The sequence below is a fragment of the Aedes aegypti genome, chromosome 2 (assembly GCF_002204515.2).
Source record: "Aedes aegypti strain LVP_AGWG chromosome 2, AaegL5.0 Primary Assembly, whole genome shotgun sequence".
Lineage (NCBI taxonomy): Eukaryota > Metazoa > Arthropoda > Insecta > Diptera > Culicidae > Aedes > Aedes aegypti.
Window position 1 is genome coordinate 389,628,685 of NC_035108.1, and position 21,657 is coordinate 389,650,341.

The 21,657-nt window shown below is 35.8% G+C and overlaps 1 protein-coding gene across 3 annotated transcripts; it reads left to right on the forward strand.

The window, feature by feature from the left end:
* The first annotated feature begins 2,721 nt into the window (after window positions 1-2,721).
* Window positions 2,722-16,297, forward strand: LOC5572794 (acidic amino acid decarboxylase GADL1). Of its 3 annotated transcripts, none has more exons than XM_021846990.1 (8): window positions 2,722-3,129; window positions 3,195-3,389; window positions 3,450-3,575; window positions 3,641-3,737; window positions 12,335-12,586; window positions 14,129-14,383; window positions 15,402-15,644; window positions 15,720-16,297. In XM_021846990.1, the coding sequence occupies exons 2-8, from the start codon at window positions 3,376-3,378 to the stop codon at window positions 15,900-15,902; spliced, it is 1,170 nt and encodes a 389-aa protein (XP_021702682.1). In that variant the 5' UTR covers window positions 2,722-3,129; window positions 3,195-3,375; the 3' UTR covers window positions 15,903-16,297. The 3 variants fall into 3 exon arrangements, with proteins under 3 accessions (XP_021702682.1, XP_001654195.2, XP_021702681.1); XM_001654145.2 differs by having other exon boundaries at window positions 2,726-3,129; window positions 3,195-3,385; XM_021846989.1 differs by lacking the exon at window positions 12,335-12,586 and having other exon boundaries at window positions 2,729-3,129; window positions 3,195-3,385.
* Window positions 16,298-21,657: the final 5,360 nt, after the last annotated feature.

Here is a 21,657-nt window from a genome sequence, read left to right on the forward strand (position 1 = left end):
TCATCAATTTATCACATAAACATGTACGATTTCTTTTTAATTAAATTCATCTGATAAATCACATACATTTGATGCAAATTCATCATACGAACCATTGGATTTTGTCAATGAGTTTTATGTGAATTTCAGATGAAAATTATTGGTTTTGTTAGTGATTCTTATTAAACATTAAAATGAGTTTGAGATGATTCTTTTTCAGATTTTTTCAGTAGAATTGATGAACAATGTTATTATAATTTTGAAAAATCTGTTTATTTGATACATTTTTGGCATTTGTGTGAATAAGCGATGTTACATTGGATTATATTGGATAACCGATTCTATTAGCTCTGAATTCTTCTGGTTGGTTTGTTCTTTCCGACCTTGTTCCGTTGACATCCGCTAGGAATAAAGTTGATGTTTTCTGTAAATTCAAGTCCAAAAGAATAAATTCACATTATTTTCGTTTATAAATATTTAAAAAACGTTTTTTACTTACTCTTTGATTATCCCAAACATAATTCTGTGATTCACGTCGCGTTGGAATAAAATTTTCTTCCAAACCCTCCACGATGATTCTTTGAGATTCAAATTCGCCATTACGAAGATATCGCTATAGTACAATGACTTAATTTTCACATCTGCCAATCCCATAGCATTCATTGGATTGAATACATGACTTTTGTTCATATACGTTTCATAGTGTTGATAGTTGAATATTATGGAGTATCATGATGAAATTTATGTGTTTCTTACATGAATGTCAATGGACACATATAATGTGAATCGGATTTCAATTGTCGTAAGAGTATGTGACGTTTTTAATATTTTCTATGATATTTCTTGGTTCAGTGTACGTTTTCGACTTTCCGGAAATCTGCTATTCCATTGGTGATCCATTATTTAGGCCAATTTCGGGAACAATTCCAGATCGCTGGTGCAGCAGGTGGCTTCGAGAAGTAACGGGAATCTTCCTTCGGTGCGGATTGATTGATTTTCTTTAACCAAAATTTTCATTTTTTTTCTTTCTTGATTGAACAAAATAAACAACACGTATAAATTATACCACACATAGCAGTGGCAGTGTAACTTTCAAATACTATTTATTTATTTTTTTCAATCCACTTATTTCGACCAAAAGAGTATACTAATATCTCCAACCGAACACAAAAAATGCTGTTATTTGATTTTCTTTTTTCGATTGAGTTATGCAGAAAAATGTAATTTCAAGATAAAAATATATGCGAATGCTTTCTGAAACAAACAGCTGTAAAGATATTTTTGCGTGTGCAGATCGACGTTGGAAATATGTGAATAATGTGAGTTCAACTGTGCTCACTAATACCACTGAGATCTACTGTTTTGCAAACTGTTACAAATTAGTAATATATAGTAAAAATGAATATGTGTAAGTATGTTGTGCAAATATGAAACCAACCCATTTGCGAGAAGGTGACGTTATGTTTTCACCATTTCTCACGAGTTGACACATTCAAATTGTTTCACAATATGAGAACAATTCACAATAACGTCACATTTTAGTATGGATTACTCAAACTGTTTTTTATGGTCAAATTGTTTTGCTTATATATTGTCGAACATAAAAGCAACTGTTTGTGATACACTAACCATTACGGTTGAAGTATATTTACTGTTTGGAATAAATGACAAACTGTGTTTTTCTATGCGGGAAGCGATAATAAAAATATATAAAAATATGAGTTTTCGTAGTTGTCATACTTTTTCCATAAAACCAAGATGAAAAGCTTACAGATGACGTAAAAATAAAGGCACTGGCTTTATTTTTCGATTTTATATGAAAATTTGTTATTAAATATGCGGCTATTGGTACACCGACCCTAGCAGACCTAAAGTGGTCATTTTTTGATAGGAAACTTCAATGAGAACATGGCGGAATTTCCAGAAAAAAATGATGAGAATCACGATAGAATTACTTCTTTGAGAATTTTTCTGATGAAATCTATGATTTTTGCCAGATTTTTGATATTATGTACCATTCGTTAGCTGGGAATAATTTATTTGTCGCTATTGAAGATATTATTATTGTGCTGTGCAAGATAAATCTACGTAATGCGATTATCTGAAAATGTCGATTTACCGTCGCGGCGATAATAAAAATCTCCAAATGTTTCAGATTTATCAAATTTGAAACATTTGCGTCCATGAAGAACGAAAATATCCAAGCCTACTTGAATTTTGACGTTGCGCTTGAATTGCGCGCATATCTTCTGCGCGTTACCGCCGCCGCTGGATGTGGATTTAAAATGAGCGCCGCAATAATTTAACAATTATTTAAATGTTCTTAGCGTACACAAAGATTAAATTCCTGGTAGAAATAATAAAAACGTTGCTTGATATTCTTGAAACTTTTTTGTACATTTCGATGATCTTCTAACTGTAAAAAAATGTAAACCATTGGACCTTTTTTAGAAAGGTTATTCGAAATTATTCCTTATTTTCCTGTGTAAGGATAACATAAGCTTTTGCTTTAGAAACTCATTTATTTTTCTTCAAATTATTGGACATGTTTTGTTAGGAAAAAAAAAACGAGGACTGCATTTAGGGAATCTCAAGTAATCCCATAGAGTTTTGTGGAGCATTTTAGCAGCATACCCCTAAAAACCCAATTGGGCATTTTCAGTTCCCTCATACCTTCACTAGACGCAATCACATTCTCTACGGCTCCTCCCATACTATCTCCAAATAATAGATTATTTTTGTTTATATAGATTACAAAACTGTAAGTTGACGTGTGATCAAATTGAGACGTTGAAACTTTTAACTTGCTTGCTAAACCATAAAAGATAGACAAAGGATTATAAAGGCATTCTGTTCATCGCACGAAAGTGGTCAATGTTACCTATTTCGCAACGTGAACCAAGGACCATAAAGAATTATCACGTTTTATTACGTCCGCGATACATTTTCTGGAGAGATAAAATGTCAAATTTGCCAACGGATTTCGAACCATTGTATTTTGTCCTCTGCGACTGTCCACCTCGTTTTGATTTCAACATGCAGGAACTCGAACTGTTGGCGAAAGTGTTCCAAATACTTAAATCCGAAAATGTATTCGATTCGTCATCCAAGGATAAAATTTTCCCTTTCGAGCATCCTGAAGATCTGAAGGTAACATATGGAAATTCAATATTCAATTAAAGAAATTGTAAATACTGGTTTTGACCTTCTTATAGACTATCCTGAATCTGGAGGTAAGGAATGATTTGCCACAACTAGATTCAGCGAATCAGGAAGATATTCTGCGGAAAATTATTCGGTATTCCATTAAGACTGCTCACCCAAACTATCATCACGAGATGTATGCTGGCCCGGATTGGTTGGGTTTGGCTGCTTCGTGGACAACTGATGCATTGAATGCTTGCCAGTTGGTATTCCAAATTAAAATTGTTTTATAATCCTCTCTAAACTGATAATCTAATGTAACACAGGTTTACCTACGAAGCTGCACCGGTATTTTCGTTGGTGGAATCGTTTACCTTGAAGTACTTTTTGAAGCTATGTGGCTTTGAAGCTGGAGAAGGTGTTTTTACCCCGGGTGGATCTATGGCTAATATGTAAGTTTGAACAAAAAATGATCTTTGGACATCATATATTCACTTGAAATATTTGTTTTTATAAGGTATGCTCCTGCTATGGCTAGACATAGATTGTTTCCGGAAAATAAAAAGCATGGAATGTACAGTTGTCAGAAGCTGAAAATGTTCACATCAGAAGACGTGAGTATTTTGAATATAATTGTATCTATCAATTACCATAACTGATTAGAAGTTTGTGCACAATCATAAAAAGTTCAGGGCAATGAAAACATGGCATGCACATTTCTAAATTATTTAAATTGAATCACTTGTATGTATTATCTTTCAAGTAAAATCTAAGTAAAAAAACGGGACACGAATTGGCAGAAGCCTGTTTAAAAAAAAAGGTTTCATTCATCATATAATACATACAAAAATGTGAATTACTTACAATAATTTATAAATTTTAATTTCAAAGTGAATCATTTTCCAAATTTGTATTCATAAATTAAGCTTTACTTTCGAACAAGTAATTATAAATTTCACTGTAAATGTTGCTTTAAAAATAACTTTTGATGTATAAACATAGAGTAAAGTGGGGCAAAAGTTCGAGTGGGGTAAGAGTTTCTTTTTAAGATTTCTAGCTCAATTCAAACCAAAACTTATAAATGGCATGGTGGTTCGAATGCTATTCAAATAAGAGACTTTCACTCCAAATATCATAAAAATCGATTGAGATTTGGAAAAGTTATAACTATTTGTTGTTTTTCGACGTGAATATTATTATTTTTGATCAAACTTTCGTTTTCCAATTGAAGATAAAATCGTTTTCGATATTTTATGTAAGGGCGTTTCTAGGCCTATCATAAGGATGCTTTGAGGTGTATTAGTTTTTGCATAAATGCTTGAAAACAATTTTTGGCCCATAGTGGAGCAAAAGTTCGAATCAGCGGGGTAAAAGTTCGACCCATGTATAAACTCACGGAAAAATTTGCAAATTGTCTAAAATCCACATATTATCTTCAAATTTAGCTAAATTTGTCTGATCTTGCGAAAAATATCACCAAAATTTTACATTTCCACCCAGTTTAGCGAAAAACTGCTATTTTTGAGTATATTACAATTAACCCTGTTTTGGGCAATTTTTTGATGAAAAATTAGTGTGTATATTTCGGCAATCTTAAGTTTACGGCTGGTGTAAAGGGGTGCAGGTCGTTAGGCCGAATGTCGTTAGGCCGAAAGGGCCGTTGGGCCGAAAGGGTCGTTAGGCCGAAATAACATTTGATCATAGGGTCGTTTGGCCGAAATAACATTTGATCATTTACTACTAATACAAATGGCTAACACATTCATCAGTGTTTTTTCCTTCTTTTAATCGAAGGCTGTTCTTTCTAGTTGCATTTCGCAGCGGTTATTGTGGGCTTCTAGGTTCATTAGAACTATCGGTTATTTTCGGCCTAACGACCCTTTCGGCCTAACGGCATTCGGCCTAACGGCCTGTCATAAAAGGATCGATATTTTGTGTTTTAGCCAGCGAACTTTTGCCCCACACTAGATTCGAACTCTTACCCCACCGATGGGGCAAAAGTTCGTTTAAGACAATCAATTTTGAAACTGTTGTAACTAAAAATGGGTAAATATTTTGACACAAGTTTGTTCAGCAAAATTATATCCAATATGTTGAAGGTTCACTGTAAGGTATTTGTTTTGATTCAACTGCTATTCTGCCCAGGGATGGGAAAAGTACTGGAGCAAACATTTACCGCCTCGACATTTACATCACACGACCATCAAAGTCCAAAGCAAACCATGACCGTTCAAAACAAAAAAAAAATGTCACGGCTCTTCAAAACTGTAATCTTTTTCTTCGCAACGTTTTTCCAAACCCGAATGCGAAATGACTCGAGCACAGTGATGACACGATTTTTCCGGTTTTCGGGGTTTTGCAATTTTGCCCGATAAAGGCAGCAACCCGAATGCGAAATGACTCGAGCACAGTGGTGACACGATTTTTCCGGTTTTCGGGGTTTTGCAATTTTGCCCGATAAAGGCAGCATAAAATTGAACTTGTTTATATGTATCGCAATGGAATGATTGTGCTCTTGTTGTTAGCGCTAATAGATTTAAAATAATTGAAAACACAAGCGAAATATTAGCGATTGAACTATTTAACATTTTTTCCTATCATTCACTTCGGAACAGCTGCCCGAAAACGGTCATCGAGGAGGACAAAAAACATTCAAGCAGTGTACCGTTTCGATTCATATTAAGGACAGCTTCAAATTCCGGACACTCTACTTTGTATGGGAAACGTTTCAAACGAAATGTTTCAATTTTTGTCATTCGAAAGTTCTCACTTTCAGAGCTCGTTTTAATAATCATTTTCAACGATATCTATCAAATATATATTGCCGAACTGCATTAGACGTCTATTTCATGGTTTGACGATTTCAATTGATTATACGATTTTTCTATCTATGATTTAAATGAGCTGTCCGGAATTTGAATCAAAACGTCCGGAATATAAGGCAAAAGTGAGGAAGCGTCCGGAATAAGAATCATGAAAAGTACACACATTTCTATTTTTTTTAAAATGATTCATGTTGCGGAATCAAAATCTTCACCCACCATTCGAAAGCTAAGAGTTTTGGAGGCTTGATAACGCGGAGGAATCATACAGAATGATTTATTTTGTATGCTTTCTGATGAATAGTACTTCACTGGGGCCGTAATATGAATCAAAACGGTATGAACCGTTGGTAGCGTAGCGCCTGATGGTATTGGTGCTGCTGCTGCTTTGTGTTGTGGTTGACTGGCTGAATCGATGAATGGCGGTAGAAAGTGTTAACAATTCGCATGCCTGATTCTGCCCATAACTGCATATCAGTCACATTCGACATTTTTGACAATTTCGAGTTGATACCGTGGAGAGTCATCAAATGATGTATACTTTCGATCAACTTACTAAAATCTGTGATTTCGTTCTAAAAAATTCGAAAAAAATATCAAGTTGTTTTGTCACATTGGTAATTGTAACCGCATAACAGTCACATTGAGATTAATCATGAGCCTCGTAATGTAGTAGCAAACAAATTTCTATCAGAATTATTTTCTGATTATTCATCCAATATACAATATGAGCTGTACAAAATTTCAGCCTCAAGCACTTTTGAGTGGTAATTTTAAGAAATTTCAGTTTCTTTCCATAGTGCCACAAAATGCACACTTGGTGTTCCATTTACTCAATGCCTACTTTTTTCGATTGTTCCAATATGCAGTTATGGACAGTATTGTTTTCCTGGAAACTTTGATTATACCACTAAGGTCGGACTTTTGCCCCACCTTACTCTATGGAAAATAAATTCAATTCTATTTCAGCAGTGTTGCCAATTTTGCTGATTTTCATTGTGCAATAAGAGTTCTTGTGAAAATAATGCATTATTTATTCTATTGTACTTCAAATATGACGTGGTTACTAAATAAGTAACTCTATGAAGACGTAGATAATTTTTCATATAAAGCCAATATTAGTTCTTCCATCAGGACGTAATTTAAGACTAAAATTCTACTCATTTGAACAACCCTAAAAAAATGTGTTCTCTTAAATAAGCGGTGAAAATTGTGATAACTGCAAAAATTGCTGCTCCAATAATAACTTGAAATAAATAACTTAGTAGGGTTCTTATTGATGATGCTTTGCAAAAATTGCTGCTCCAATAATAACTTGAAATAAATAACTGTAAATAACTGTAAATATATAAATAAATGAAATAACTTAGTAGGCTTCTTATTGATGATGCTTTTGAAGAACAAGCACTTTTTCAAAAAAAAAATATATATATACCTATATATTGATTGCCGAATTGTTCAGTTAATTTCTAATAATCATTGATTTTGTTAACCTTCAACAATTGTTTGTTCTAAACGTTGTTCCTTATTCGTGTGAAACTTCATTATTTTGATGGCTTTTTTATTATCACAACAACACAATATTTGACAATCGACGTACAGAAAACCGATTGCGATTTCATTGATAAACTAAAGAGATATAGCACGCAAAAGGTGTCCTCTTTATAAAATGAACAGTCCTTATTCAAAAACTCTACGAAACAAGGTTTTAAGTTTTTCATGTGGCAGTTATGAAAATCATTAAAAAAAAAACAAGTTTCGGCATTCATCTGAGCTACAGAATTAAAATAAAGCCAAAATAGTTATGTATGCAACAAGTTGCTAAATGATTATTTTTTCAGTACGAGTTGTACGCTCAATCAAGGTTTCTATTTTGTTCGGGATTCAACTTCCTGGAAACAGAATATTTTGTTTTCCTGGAAAATTAAGGCTTCATTTTTAACGGTAGCTTTAACAAGAAAACCAGCTTCGTTAACAATAAATACAGCTTCAATTTTATCGTTAGGACTATACAAACAGTTATTCGTTGATAATGTTGTTGACCCTAAGTTTAGAGAATGATGTGCAAAATTGTTCAATGAAAATCGAAACACCACTCTATAATCGCTTATATCTGCTCTGATACAAATTTTCAGAATCCGGGTTTGTTCCAGGCAATCCTTCTATGTATTGATTAAAACCAGAGTGTGGCTTCAATCTGGAAGAAAATATTGAATAATTGTAGAATTTCAATGGTTCCATTCTATTAGCGTCGCGAAACGTTTATCTTTCAACAGGGTTCTGCAAATGGTGCCGCGTTACCCAAAAAAAGCATTTTTTATTTTTAGTGACAAAATCGGTAATGTTGCTTTCAGGTTTCGGAAAAAAATGTATATCTAGTATTGTTATTTGTTTAATACATTCGACATTCTGCCTCACAGTGAAGTAATTTGATCCGATACGGTTAAAATAAATTTACTGTTTCTGTGAAACCTTTTGAGGTTGTCGTGCTTAGTAAAAGCGTAGAAGGCGCTTGGGGTCACAATAGAAATTTGACTAAATTTTTTGCAACGATATTTATTGTTTCTGTGATTTTTTAAAAATGTGTCCGATACAGTGCCTTCGGATGGCGGAACGAATAATCTTGAATTTTGACACATGGTAGAATGATTGAATTTGATAGTAAATTAAAATTATGTTAACCTTTAAACGATGTCCTTTGAAAAGTATGCATTCGTCAAAGTCGACAAATAGATGTTTATGTTTGTCGGAACTAGCCGAAATGCAATAACACAATGTAGTTAATGGATCTGATAAATAGGTAAAATATTGAAAAGATTCAATAAAGTATTTTAAGAATATTGTTTCAGAAATTTGTAGAAGGCCATAATAGCTTCCTAATGATGGGCCAAAAAATCTGTAGAGCTGTTGTATAGTGGGGTAATTGCTCTTGTTTAGGGTTAATTTTTTTAACTGTCCCTTTGATCTTTATTGAAGATGATGTTTCCGTCTATGTCTGAACCAGGAGGTTAAAGAATCGAATGTTCATCGGGTTTTTTTTTCGCTAGATATTAGTATTCGGTCTACGTTTTCATAATCAGCAGGTTTTGAAATATTTTATGGATTAAATTTTTATTTTTTTTTTCACTTTTAAACTATTTTCCGTACTCAAATTTATAGAAATCCCGTTGTGTGGCCCAAATTTGCCCATACAAAATGTATGGAAAAATTTCACCGATAAAATATTTTAAAACCTTCCGATTATGGAAATATGGACCGAATACTGATCTTTAGCGAGTAAAAATCCGATGTACATTCGATTTTTATAATCTGCTGGTTCAGACAAAGCGTGTGTAGGTGTTTAGGATTTTCTAATGGTGGTCTGAAGAATACGGATCATCCAGGATCACTGTGCATTTGTTTTTTTTTCAAGCACATTATAAATCATAATTATAGAACACATATAAAATTTGTAATACACGTATAATTTGAATTGGTCATGTCTAAAGACCACCTTGATTACCGAAGTTTATTGCCAAATTAATCAAATACATTATTATACAACACAAAGGATGGATGTCAACATAGACAAATGTCATGACAAGACATCCGGAAGATCTGAAAAAAAAAAAAACTACGTGTGTTTAAGTTGATTTGCACCATTTTTACGGTTGCTCCAGATCCTCTTAAGAACTCTATAGTGGCCACCTATATCCATGAACAATCTCAATCATCCGTTATGTTTAGTAATTGATTTCTGATATATTAAAAAAACGGCAGTGATCTAGGATGAGGCCGTTATTGTAACCACCTAGGCCCATGAACAATTCAAATAATATATTGCGTTCTATAATAAGGAATTCTGATGAGTTTGCAAAAAAAACCTCAGCTGTCTTGGATAATTTTCATGAATTGACCATTTTTACGGATATTCCAGATTATCCGCCGGAGAACCACGTTGTTTACCGTTGTTTACCACAACACGTAAGAGACTATTCCTGCACTAAACGGCACCTGACTGATAATATTTGGGTTACTAACCAACGAGATCATTAAAAAACCAAAGTTAGGGGGAGATCCCCCAGTACCGGACAGCACCCAATACCGGACAAAGTCGAAACATTGAGAAATCATGGTCCAATCAAGATGGTGTATTAGAAGGAAAGGAAGCTATTATGGAGACTAATGTTTGCGTAGAATAACACATCTTTGAAATATGCATGCCTTCTTAAAAAAGTACAAAAGTTTGAAAATTTCAAAAAAATTTACGTGTTGCCTTAATGTTGAGCCTATTTAGTAATTATTTTGAATATGAAAAAATACTTTGGATCACGCAAGCATATTCGAACATAATCCTTTTTTGATAGTCTGAATGTATTGTGTACCATAATTGGACTAAATATGGACAAATTACAATTTTGGTTAAGCACCTCCGGTCCCCCAGTTTCGGACAGCCTGATTTGTTATATGATATCTTTGTAATTATTGCACGAGTGTCGCAAAATACATTCATTTTTCATAGATTCCGTCGATCATGGTATCAAAGATGCAATAAAAATAAGGAAAATGAACATTCAGAACAACATCGTAAAATGTGCTATTTTTCATCATATAAGAAAGAGGTTTTTTATGTACATTTTGCTATCTAAGAAATACTCAAATTGTTCTTGTAAATGTTGCAAATGCATTGAATTGGAAATTATATACTACTCCTATAGTAAACACATTCAATGATGTTCAAATTTACAGAATTCGAGGCATTTCCAGATCGTGTCCGGTATTGGGTGCCACCTTTCAAGGTCGATCAATTTGGTACTAAAAAACATAATCAAAATGCAATGTCAAAATTTAAATTTATATTTTCAAATTTATATTTGTACACTATAAAAATGATAATATTTATCATAAATGAGTAACACGAGTACATGAAACCAATATTTTACGAATTATGAATTTAGTGGCTTAAGTGTCCGGTACTGGGGGATCTCCCCCTACTTGGTCAGATTTTAGTGAAAAACAAGAAAAAAAAAACGACATACTCACATCTCAAAGAGAAGTATTCATTTTACAATGTGAAAAATTAGGCAATTTTCGTAACGCGACACCTTAATAATGTGACTACCTATTTGAAAAAAATACGTTTTCAATGAACCAATAATTCGTTTGAAAAAACTAAACCCGCCCATAACAGTGTCATCTAATACCCTTCTAGTTACCGAATAAGACATTACACTTGATAAACTATGATACAGGAGTTTTATAAAAATGTTGTTAAATGTCTCAATTTCCCTCCAATAAATTATATCAACTTTATGCAACTTTTCAGGTATGTTTTTTACGGTATTTTCAATCAAATTTATGTGTTTTATACAACTCAACATATTGTCTTTCATGTTCTGTATAGCTATGAAAATGTTTCAGAGTTTGAAATTTTGATATCTTGGCGTAGATGTGCGTGGAATTTGTTACAAGTGCTTGATAGGTAGCGATTGATCACGATGCTGATGTCTAATAATTTCTTCGGATGTATGAAGTACATTTGTCACATACATCGAAACGAGAGAGATGTTTCTCGTTTCGATGTATGTGACAAATGTACTTCATACATCCGAAGAAATTTTCATCTGCGCAATAAAGATTCCATGTACTTTGTGGTAATAGAGTTCAGTTCGCCTGTGAGCGTCGGGGTCTCTCAAGGGGCTCCGCAGCATGTAGGTTGAAGCGCCCATCTAGCGAATAGGGAGTCGTAGGTTTGATCCCCACCGGAGCACATGGTTTCTTTTCGCAGTTTTAATTTCAATTTGTACATTTGACTCGTGTTTCGTCGTGTATATGTAAACTTCAAAGCCTTATAACAGAATCCGTAGAAAATAGAATACCTACCTGTAGAAATATGAAGACTCAACAAAACTAATTATTACGTTTTTGAATTTCAAAATGTGTCATCTATATAAATAAAAATGGAGTGGTGTTTGTATGTCACGAAATGGCTCACGAACGGGCCAACGGATATGAATGATTCTTTCTTCGTTTTCTTCGTCAAGGGTTCCGACGTGTTTACGTGTATAAAAATCCCAGAATATTCACCGGGAAAGTTAAAAAAACGAGGGTGCACGAAACTGTCATTTTGTACGGGACGATCCTTAGCGCTTTTCTACAGCCTACTTGATGGCAAGACGAAGTTTGCCGGGACCACTAGTCTTAAATATAATCCAGACTATAGAAATACTATATATAAAATGGATTCAAGAGCTAGTAAACATCTGAAAGGACATTGAACATCCTTGACATCTTTCTATGTAAATTGAAATTCAAATAAGTCATCCTCAAAGCCAAGATGTGTGCATTGTACTGTGTAGCCAGTGAAAGTGAACCCACCTTGCTCAAATTAACCGATCGATTTATAACAGTCTCACTACAGTGTAACGAAGAGCGCGAACTGGTTGGGCCTGGGCGAGGAAAACGTGCTGAGAGTTAGGACAGATGCCACGTCCCGAATAGATACCACCGAGCTGGAGGTGGCTATCGTGCGCTCTATTGCTGAAGGTGATAAACCACTAATCGTATCCGTGACGGCGGGCACTACGGTGTTTGGTGCGTTCGATGATTTGAACCGGGTCGCCGACATTTGCCAGCAGCATCAAATCTGGTTGCACGTTGATGTATGTGGTGACACGATGCACAGTGCTTCGAACGTATGGCACTTGGGGACAAAAGTCAGAACTGGATGTTTAATGCGGTTTTGCCCTAAAAAGTTAAGGAGAAAGTCGTTATACACAAAAAATCTCATTATTGGCATGAATGACACATATTACATCAGTAATGGCATAAGTGGCTTATTCGTCACGTTTTACATTTGACACCATAGAACAGTGCTCGATTTTAAATAAATGTTTAAAATAAAAACGCATGGAAACGTACTTGAGTCGTTTGCATAAACGATGTATGTGGTATGCGTAAATGTAAAAGAGTCTTAATAACCAAATTTTTATAAACATATTAAAGCACGGATTATTCCAACGACTAAAATCAAACCCAATAAAAAAGGTTATATAAAATTTATTTTTATTAGCAATACAATTCATTTACCAGCTATTGATCATCCAAAAACATATCAATCGAATCATTATCTTCTTTTCTACAAAGATAGTTACAATGTCGTGGGTTTCTGTCAGAAACAATTTGATACATAGGCTACGAACGCAAGCTCTTCAGGTTCATTATTGTTGATAAGATAAACATAGGTTTTTCTTGAACATTCATTGAACGGTATGAAAGGCCTTCCCATGCCAACCTTTACAGCCGAATAGGAAAACTCTGCATCGCCAATTTTCTATTGGCGCGGAAGCAAAACTGGCTTTGCTAATCAGTCGGAGTTTTGCTTCACAAAAATATCGTATGATCTTCTCTGTTTACCCCATTTTTGGTGTATTTGGCAGCAATAAAATTTGCTAAACGTATTTAACTTGTTTTCAAATATCTGGGAGAAAGAATCAGTGCTATAACAACCGTACATGAAATCCACAACATGATTTTTTCGAATACGTGGATTGGCAGAATACCATTACTTGAAACAATCTTTATTGATGATTGTGGCAGCATAACTTAAAAATCATAAAATGACATACAATCGGCAAACATATGCAGCTGGAATCACTTTCAGAATTTGAAAAATACTTCAAATTTTATTTTAAAGTGGATTTCAGAAAGGTACTTTGAGGTACTTTTTTGTATGGGCTAAAATAAGAAAGGAGTTTTAATTTTCTTCTGTATTAAAGAGCTTATTGTTCAGAAGCATCTTTTTCCACAATTTTTAAAATATATCACAGAAAATTAAATGGAATGACTCCTACTTACTTGTTTCAACACGATCCTTAACGACTTTCACTTTGAAAATGTGATTAGTATGGGAATAAAGCGAATTAAAAAGGGATTGGATTGACACAAAAACAATAAATTATATATAACGATGAAACAACTTGTCAACACCTGGTGTTTTGGTTTGTTTTGATAAGCGCACGGACTTTCTAGTATCTATATTACACGCTCAAAATATATGTCAACATCATGGCCTACTTGATTCTTTCGAATATGAAAGTTGATTTTTTGACTTTTGTCCAAGGGACGAAGCACTGTGCGATGTCACGAGGGGTTCATTAATTCAGCTAATCCTTTGCTCTTTTCTCGACCATACTCATATACAGGCAGCCTGGGGTTGTGCAGCTCTATTCTCTGAACGCCATAGACCCCTACTGGCCGGATTGGAGCGAGCAGATTCCGTATCTTTGTGTCCCCAGAAGATGCTGGGAGCTCCTTTGCAGTGTGCGATGTTTCTGATGAAGCATACCGGACTGCTTGCGGGATGTAATGCGGCATGTGCGGAGTACCTTTTTCAGATCGATAAATACTACGACACTGCGTACGATACTGGGGACATGAGCGTTCAGTGCAGCAGAAAGGTGATAAGATATTTATTTTTATAATTTAATGATACGGAGATAATGCGTAAACACTTCAGTCACAGACAAACAGACGTAACACTTAGAACACATTTCTTTAAGATCCATCGTACATTTCTGGTGTCATTGTTGCGTGCAACAAGACCTGCAGAAGGCGCTAGTGTGAATACGATGCGCGCGTCTCTTGTTGTGAGGGGTGTAACAAAAGAAATTTTAAATAATCGTTTGAAGCTTGGTCGATGTAAATTTCTACAGTGTAACGTCTGTTTGTCTGTACTATAGTGGTCTACATTCGATTAGCCGAGTTATTTTTTTCCAAAAGGTTTCTGGAAAACCAAGACATTAGCTTCACTCAGCGATCTTTCTTACTCAACCTTTATGTAAAGCATGTTGTAATTTGTTTTGTTCGTGATTAGAAGTTACGCACAAATTATGTTAGGGTTTTTGAAAAAGGCCCAATTTAACGTGACATGGTTTGTCTACCATTCCTTATACTTTAACACTTCCATGACTAGGTGATATATTAACCAGTCCAAACATGTTTTACTGCACTTTTCCCTACATCAAATTTCGAAAACTGTACAAGTTTTGTTAGTTGTTGTCATGAAATATCATGATTTTATATTTAACGTTATGGCAACATGGAGCAAAAGGTTAGAAGCACAGACAAACAGACGTAACACTTAGAACAAATTTCATTAAAATCCATCGCCCATGGTGTAAACTGGTGATGTCATCTGGTGAGCATGTTGCACGAAATGCTGTTTCAAACTTAGCTAATTTGTAATGTTCCTAAAATTTATGGTCTGTTTCTTGTTCCTGATTAGTATGTTTTGTCCCCTGTTTATTCCGTTGGAATAATTATCCAGGAAATTGTGATCCATTTTAGAAACTCAATTAAACGAATGTTGACCACTGAGTGAAGAACTCGCCAATGGCGAACAGCCACTCTAATAAAGATAAATATACCGATAATGTCGACCACTGTACCATTTTGTTTCTTTTGCGATGATTCCAGATTGACGCGTTCAAACTCTGGTTCATGCTTAAGGCACGTGGCTCAGCCTGGTTCAGATCGTACGTTGACAACGCAATGGATTGTGCAACATATTTCCATGCTGTGATCATCCAAAACGATCACTTCAAACCCGTTCGATCGGAGTATCAATTCACGAACATTTGCTTTTGGTTCATTCCGAAACGGCTGCAATTGAGCGCTCCTGACGAAGAAACCGAAGAGTGGTGGTCTGAGGTCTACAAGGTTCGTTTGAACAATACAACTTTGTTTAGTTGTTACTACATCAGATCAGATAATTAACAGATGTATTTATTTTAGGTTACATTGGCACTGAAGGAGAAAATGGTTAAGAAGGGAACTTTAATGGTTAGCTACTCGTCCTATCCGCAAAATAAATTGGGCTATTTCTTCCGGCTGGTGGTGAAATGCGTTCCGGAACCAACGATCGATAGAATGGACTTCATCATAAAAGAGATGATAGCTTTGGGTAGCGATATGTGATTTTGAAACTCTTGACATAACTGTTGAAACTTATTGATAAAAAAATCAGAATGAAGGTTAGTCTGCAGTATTATGACATTGTCAGATATGGGTTTAGGACAATAGGTCGAAAGGTAAAACTTTCAAAGGACAAAAATGATTTGCTTAATGAGAAATCGTTCTCTTTCTATAAAAGAGAGTCGACTTTTTTTTCCTTTTTTCGCTGCTTGAACTTTTGTCTTTTCGATCTCTTATCTTTTGATCTTCTGTTCTTTCGTCATATATTCTCAGATGTAGTACTCCAAATCTAAATGATGGGTGATATTTCCCATGCAAAATCAAGTGTCAATAAAAAGAAGCCATGTTATAGTAGATAACGCAACAAAGGTACAGAATAAAGATTTTTAAAGCACTAACCATAATTATTTATTTATTTATTCGAGTAGATGAAAAAACAGAATTTAGTACTATACCATTTAATTCCACTAGAGTTTGTATCCTTTGACAGATACGAGTATTTCGACATCAACTGTAAGGCCGTCTTCAGTGTCGTGTACTAGTCGAGTCTAGTACACGACACTGAAGACGGCCTTACAGTTGAGGTCGAAATACGCGTATCTGTCAAAGGATACAAACTCTAGTGGAATTAAATGGTATAGTACAAAATTCGTTTTTTTCATCTGCTTATAGGTATTCTACTAAACAGCTCGAAGATTTATTATTATTTATTGGTTTTACATCAATTATCTTGATAAAACCTCGCCAACAATGTTTCGTCAATTCACTCGGTTCATGGCCGCTTCTCTCCATCCTCGACTGCGACCCACGATCTCCAGGTCCTGGTGCACCTGTTCAAACCACCTAGCTCGCTGCGCGCCACGCCTTCTTTTTCCGACCGGATTCGTAGCGAACACCACCTTTACAGGGCTGTTGTCCGGCATTCTTGGAACATGCCCTGTCCAGCGTATCCTTCCAGCTTTGGCCACCTTCTGTATACTGGGTTCGCCGTAGAGTTGAGCGAGCTCGTGGTTCATCCTTCGCCGCCACACGTCGTTCTCCTGCACGCCGCCGAAGATCGTCCTTAGCACTCGGCATTCGAAAACCCCAAGAGCTTCAAATTCCTCTTCGAGCATAGTCCACGTCTCATGCCCATAGAGAAGTACTGATCTTATGAGCGTGTTGTACATCGTGCATTTGGTGCGGGGTGAATCTTTCTTAACCGCAGTTTCTTCTGGAGCCCATAGTAGGCACGACTTCCGCTGATGATGCGCCTTCGTATTTCCCGACTAACATTGTTGTCAGCCGTCAACAAGGATCCGAGGTAGACGAACTCGTCCCCCTTCTCGAACGTATCCCCGTCTATCGTGACACTGCTTCCTAGGCGGGCTCTGCCGCGCTTAGTTCCGCCTACCAGCATGTACATTGTTTTCGACGCTTTCACCTTTAGCCCGACTCTTGTTGCTTCGCGATTAAGGCGGGTGAACAAATCTGGTCAGAGTCTGCGGCTACAAAGCAAATCTATGCTGAAGGTTTCTGGGTTCGATTCCCGGTCGGTCCAGGATCTTTTCGAAATGGAAATTTCCTTGACTTCCCTGGGCATAGAGTATCATCGTACCTGTCATACGATATACAAATGCGATAATGGGAACTTTGGCAAAGAAAGCTCTCAGTTAATAACTGTGGAAATGCTCATAAGAACACTAAGCTGAGTAGCCGGCTCTGTCCCAGTGGGGACGTTAATGCCAAGAAGAAGAAGATCCATGTCGTCCGCGAAGCGAACAAATTGTCCGAATCTCGTGAAAATCGTGCCTCGACTGTTAAGTCCGGCTCACCGCATGAAACCTTCAAGCGCAATATAGAACAACAGACACGAAAGTCCATCGCCCTGTCGTGGTCCCCGCCGAGACTCGAACGAACTGAGTGTTCGCCCGAGATCTTCACGCAGTTTTGTACACCGTCCATCGTTGCTCTAATCAATCGTGTGAGCTTCCCGGGAAAGCTGTTCTCGTCCATGACCTTCCATAGCTAGTGAGTAAACTTCGTGGTCGTGCGGTTAGCGGCGTCAGTCGTTTAGGCGTATTGTGCCATGGGGTGTGAGTTTGATTCCCGCTTCAGTCGGTGGAAACTTTTCGTCAAACGAAAAATTCATCACTGGATTATTGGGTGTTTCGTGTTGTCCGTTGCCTAGTGTTTTTTTAGCTCTACACGGTCAATACGTTCGTATGCCGCCTTGAAATCGATGTACAAATGTTTCGTAGGGTTCTGGTACTCACGGCATTTCTGGAGGATTTGCCGCGCGGAAAAGATCAGGTCCGTTGTCGAGCGGCCGTCGATGAAACCTGCTTGAAAACTTCCCACGAACTCGTCTGCTATAGGTGATAGACGACAAAAAAGAATCTGGGATAGCACATTGTAGGCGGCGTTTACGATAGTGATTGCAAGATAATTTTCACACTCCAGTTTGTCGTTCTTTTTGTAGATAGATAACCATAATCATATCAGAGCAATTCTCGCTGAAACCAGGCCGCCATCGGCACCCATCGTTAGAATTCCAATTTTATGTCTCTGATCGCTAGCTTTCGATAAAACTTAAGGGTGGTCCTTTTTGTTTTCTCAAATTGGTGGACCCCTCGTACGCCAGCTAGCTAAACAGTTTGCAAAAAAGCCCATTTTTTGATAAATCTTGGGTATTTCTTCACGTGATATGTCTCATATTTCCCTTGGAACACAAACCAAACTTATTGGCATCGTATAGAGAAAGGATATAGCTTTCATTTGAAGTTAAAAAAAATCCGGCGGCCATTTTGAATTTGGCCGCCATCTTGAATTTTGTTACAAAAATCGCTTTTTCACCATTAGCGCACCGCTCGTTTTGAATTCTGAGATCACCATCAGAAAGCTGAGGAAAAATTGCGTAAGATAGGCTACAGAAACTAGGTGTGCAATGGTATTTACCCTATGAAATGAACGATTTTCTAAAACATGTTCCACGATTTTGACGTATATGGCGAGTGCAATCAATGCAAACATCATTTTTGGTACAACAAAAATACAAGTTTTCAATAGTTGGTGTATTTTTCGAGTCAGATGAAGAATAGGAGTATTATTTAGAGTGAAAAAATCTGGCGGCCATCTTGGATTTTGACGCCATCTTGGTTTTAAGTAGTAGAATGAGTTTTCACCTTGATAACACTCAATATGTTGAATTTTAATGCCACCGTTACACTTACTATTCTTCTTGTTCTTCTTTTTCCTGACGTTACGTCCCTACTGGAATAGAGCCAGCCCCTAAGCTTCAAAAATAAATTAACAAGTAGAATTTTTTGACGCTTATTTGCCACCTGAATGATTGTTCTGCATATCTGCGAGTTGAAAAATAGCATTAATTCTTTCATTTATTTGGTCTAAAACCATTGATAGAAATGAACAATCTGTTGAACAGCTAAAATAGGATAAGAAATAAAGAATCTGTTTGTTTTTTAACGGAGATCTTTAATTAATTAAACATGAAGAGCGCTGAGATGGTAAAAAATCATTCTACTGCTAAAAACTAAGATGGCGTCGAAATCCAAGATGATGACCAGATTTTCCAAACTCAAAATGATTCACCTGAGTTTCGGCATTACGTCCACATTAGAACAAAGCCTGCTTCTCACCTTTCAATTTCGCTATTTTTCACATGCATGTTGGGTGTTAGTAAAAACAATACTTTATGATTCAGAAAATCAAGGATTTTTTTTGCTTAAAAAATTAAGATTTCCATTCTAAATTAATGCACTTTTGGAAATGTTTTACGTTAAAACTACAGATATTACCACAAAACTTACTAATGTCCCAACGCACAATTTATAAACTTCATTCGATGACAAAAAAAGCATATGGTAAAAAAAAATTGTTTATTTCAATCAATGTTTTTGGACGGTTTTTTTTTCATTAAATTTATTTATTCATAATAACTGAATTCAAAGATATGTCGAAGAAATATTCTGTTATTAAAAATCGTATTATAAAAGAAAATTCCTATTTAATATCCTGTATTTATAACTAATAAAGCTGAGTATCAGGCTCGGTTCCACTAGGGACGTAACGTCAGGAAAATGAAGAATAATAAGAAGAAGAGTATACGAAACCTTGTTTTTATTGGTAACCTCTAAATTCGACATGCTGAGTGCTATCAAGGTGAAAAATTCATTCTACTAGTCAAAATCAAGATGGCGTCAAAATCCAAGATGGCCGCCAGATTTTATCACTCTAAATAATACTCCTATTCTTCATCTGACTCGAAAAATACACCAACTATTGAAAACTTGTATCTTTGTTGTACAAAAAATGATGTTTGCATTGATTGTACTCGCCATATACGTCAAAATCGTGGAACATGTTTTAGAAAATCGTTCATTTCATAGGGTAAATACCATTGCACACCTAGTTTCTGTAGCCTATCTTACGCAATTTTTCCTCAGCTTTCTGATGGTGATCTCAGAATTCAAAACGAGCGGTGCGCTAATGGTGAAAAAACGATTTTTCTAACAAAATTCAAGATGGCGGCCAAATTCAAAATGGCCGCCGGATTATTTTTAACTTCAAATGAAAGCTATATCCTTTCTCTATACGATGCCATTAAGTTTGGTATGTGTTCCAAGGGAAATATGAGACATATCACGTGAAGAAATACCCAAGATTTATCAAAAAATGGGCTTTTTTGCAAACTGTTTAGCTAGCTGGCGTACGAGGGGTCCACCAATTTGAGAAAACAAAAAGGACCACCCTTAAGTTTTATCGAAAGCTAGCGATCAGTGACATAAAATTGGAATTCTAACGATGGGTGCCGATGGCGGCCTGGTTTCAGCGAGAATTGCTCATCAGTAACGTTTACAAAAAATAGGAATCGGAACAAATAACAAGTCCTTTTTATTTGTTCATAAATCGTACCACCTGTTCAACAAATGTAATGATAACTCTAATCAATTGTGAAAAGAACTAGAGTTTCGTAATAAATTGTTATGCAACATCAGTTCCGTAATGAACTCATACGACAATGTAGGGTGTTTTATGTATTTTGGACAGAGCGTTACGCGTATATAATTTTGCCGTAAATGGCCAAATTATATACGCGTAACGGCCTGTCCGAAATACTTTGATCACCCTAAACTTCCGCTTGTAAAAGTAGGATAAGATTATAAGAAATTACACGCAATAAATTGAAGAATGATGATTTTTACAGTACTAATCGATCATTCATACAACGAGGCTTGCCGAGCGTTGCGTATTAAGCCATTACATAATTACTTTTATGACACTGCATAGTTCAGTGCAAGAAAGTAAGCAATGGAATGACGGCCTTTAAAGTCGATTACATTAAGAAATTGTAAAAACAACATAGGGCAAGTGTACCATTAGTGGTGCACCTAAGGGAAAACTGCTAAAACATGGTGTTAAAATCATGAAATATATGATTTTAACGTATCATTCGATAGATCTCAAATCCTTCTATCATTCAAATGTATAAAAATCACGATTCATTTGAAATTTCCCTACAAAAAGGCTTGCACCAATAATAAGAACACTGTTCCTTTAGTGGAGGTATGTTTTAAGAATGGTTCCTTTAGTGGCGCAATCCATTGATTTCTTATGGGAACCTCCACTATGGGTACTGATGCACCACTATAGGTGCAAAGGAGCAAAAAAATTAAGCAAAATAATTGTTTTAAATAGTTTTACGGTTAAATTTCATGAACATTTTTCGATTGCTGGTATCATTATCGCATCGTACATA

Bases quoted from the DNA above. Each gene is read 5' to 3' on its own strand.
- LOC5572794 (XM_001654145.2), top strand. From the start codon at position 2,854: ATGTTACCTATTTCGCAACGTGAACCAAGGACCATAAAGAATTATCAC. The intron at 3,386-3,449 runs GTTGGTATTCCA...AATGTAACACAG, and splicing joins GATGCATTGAATGCTTGCCA to GTTTACCTACGAAGCTGCAC. The intron at 12,587-14,128 runs GTATGTGGTGAC...ACTCATATACAG, and splicing joins AAATCTGGTTGCACGTTGAT to GCAGCCTGGGGTTGTGCAGC.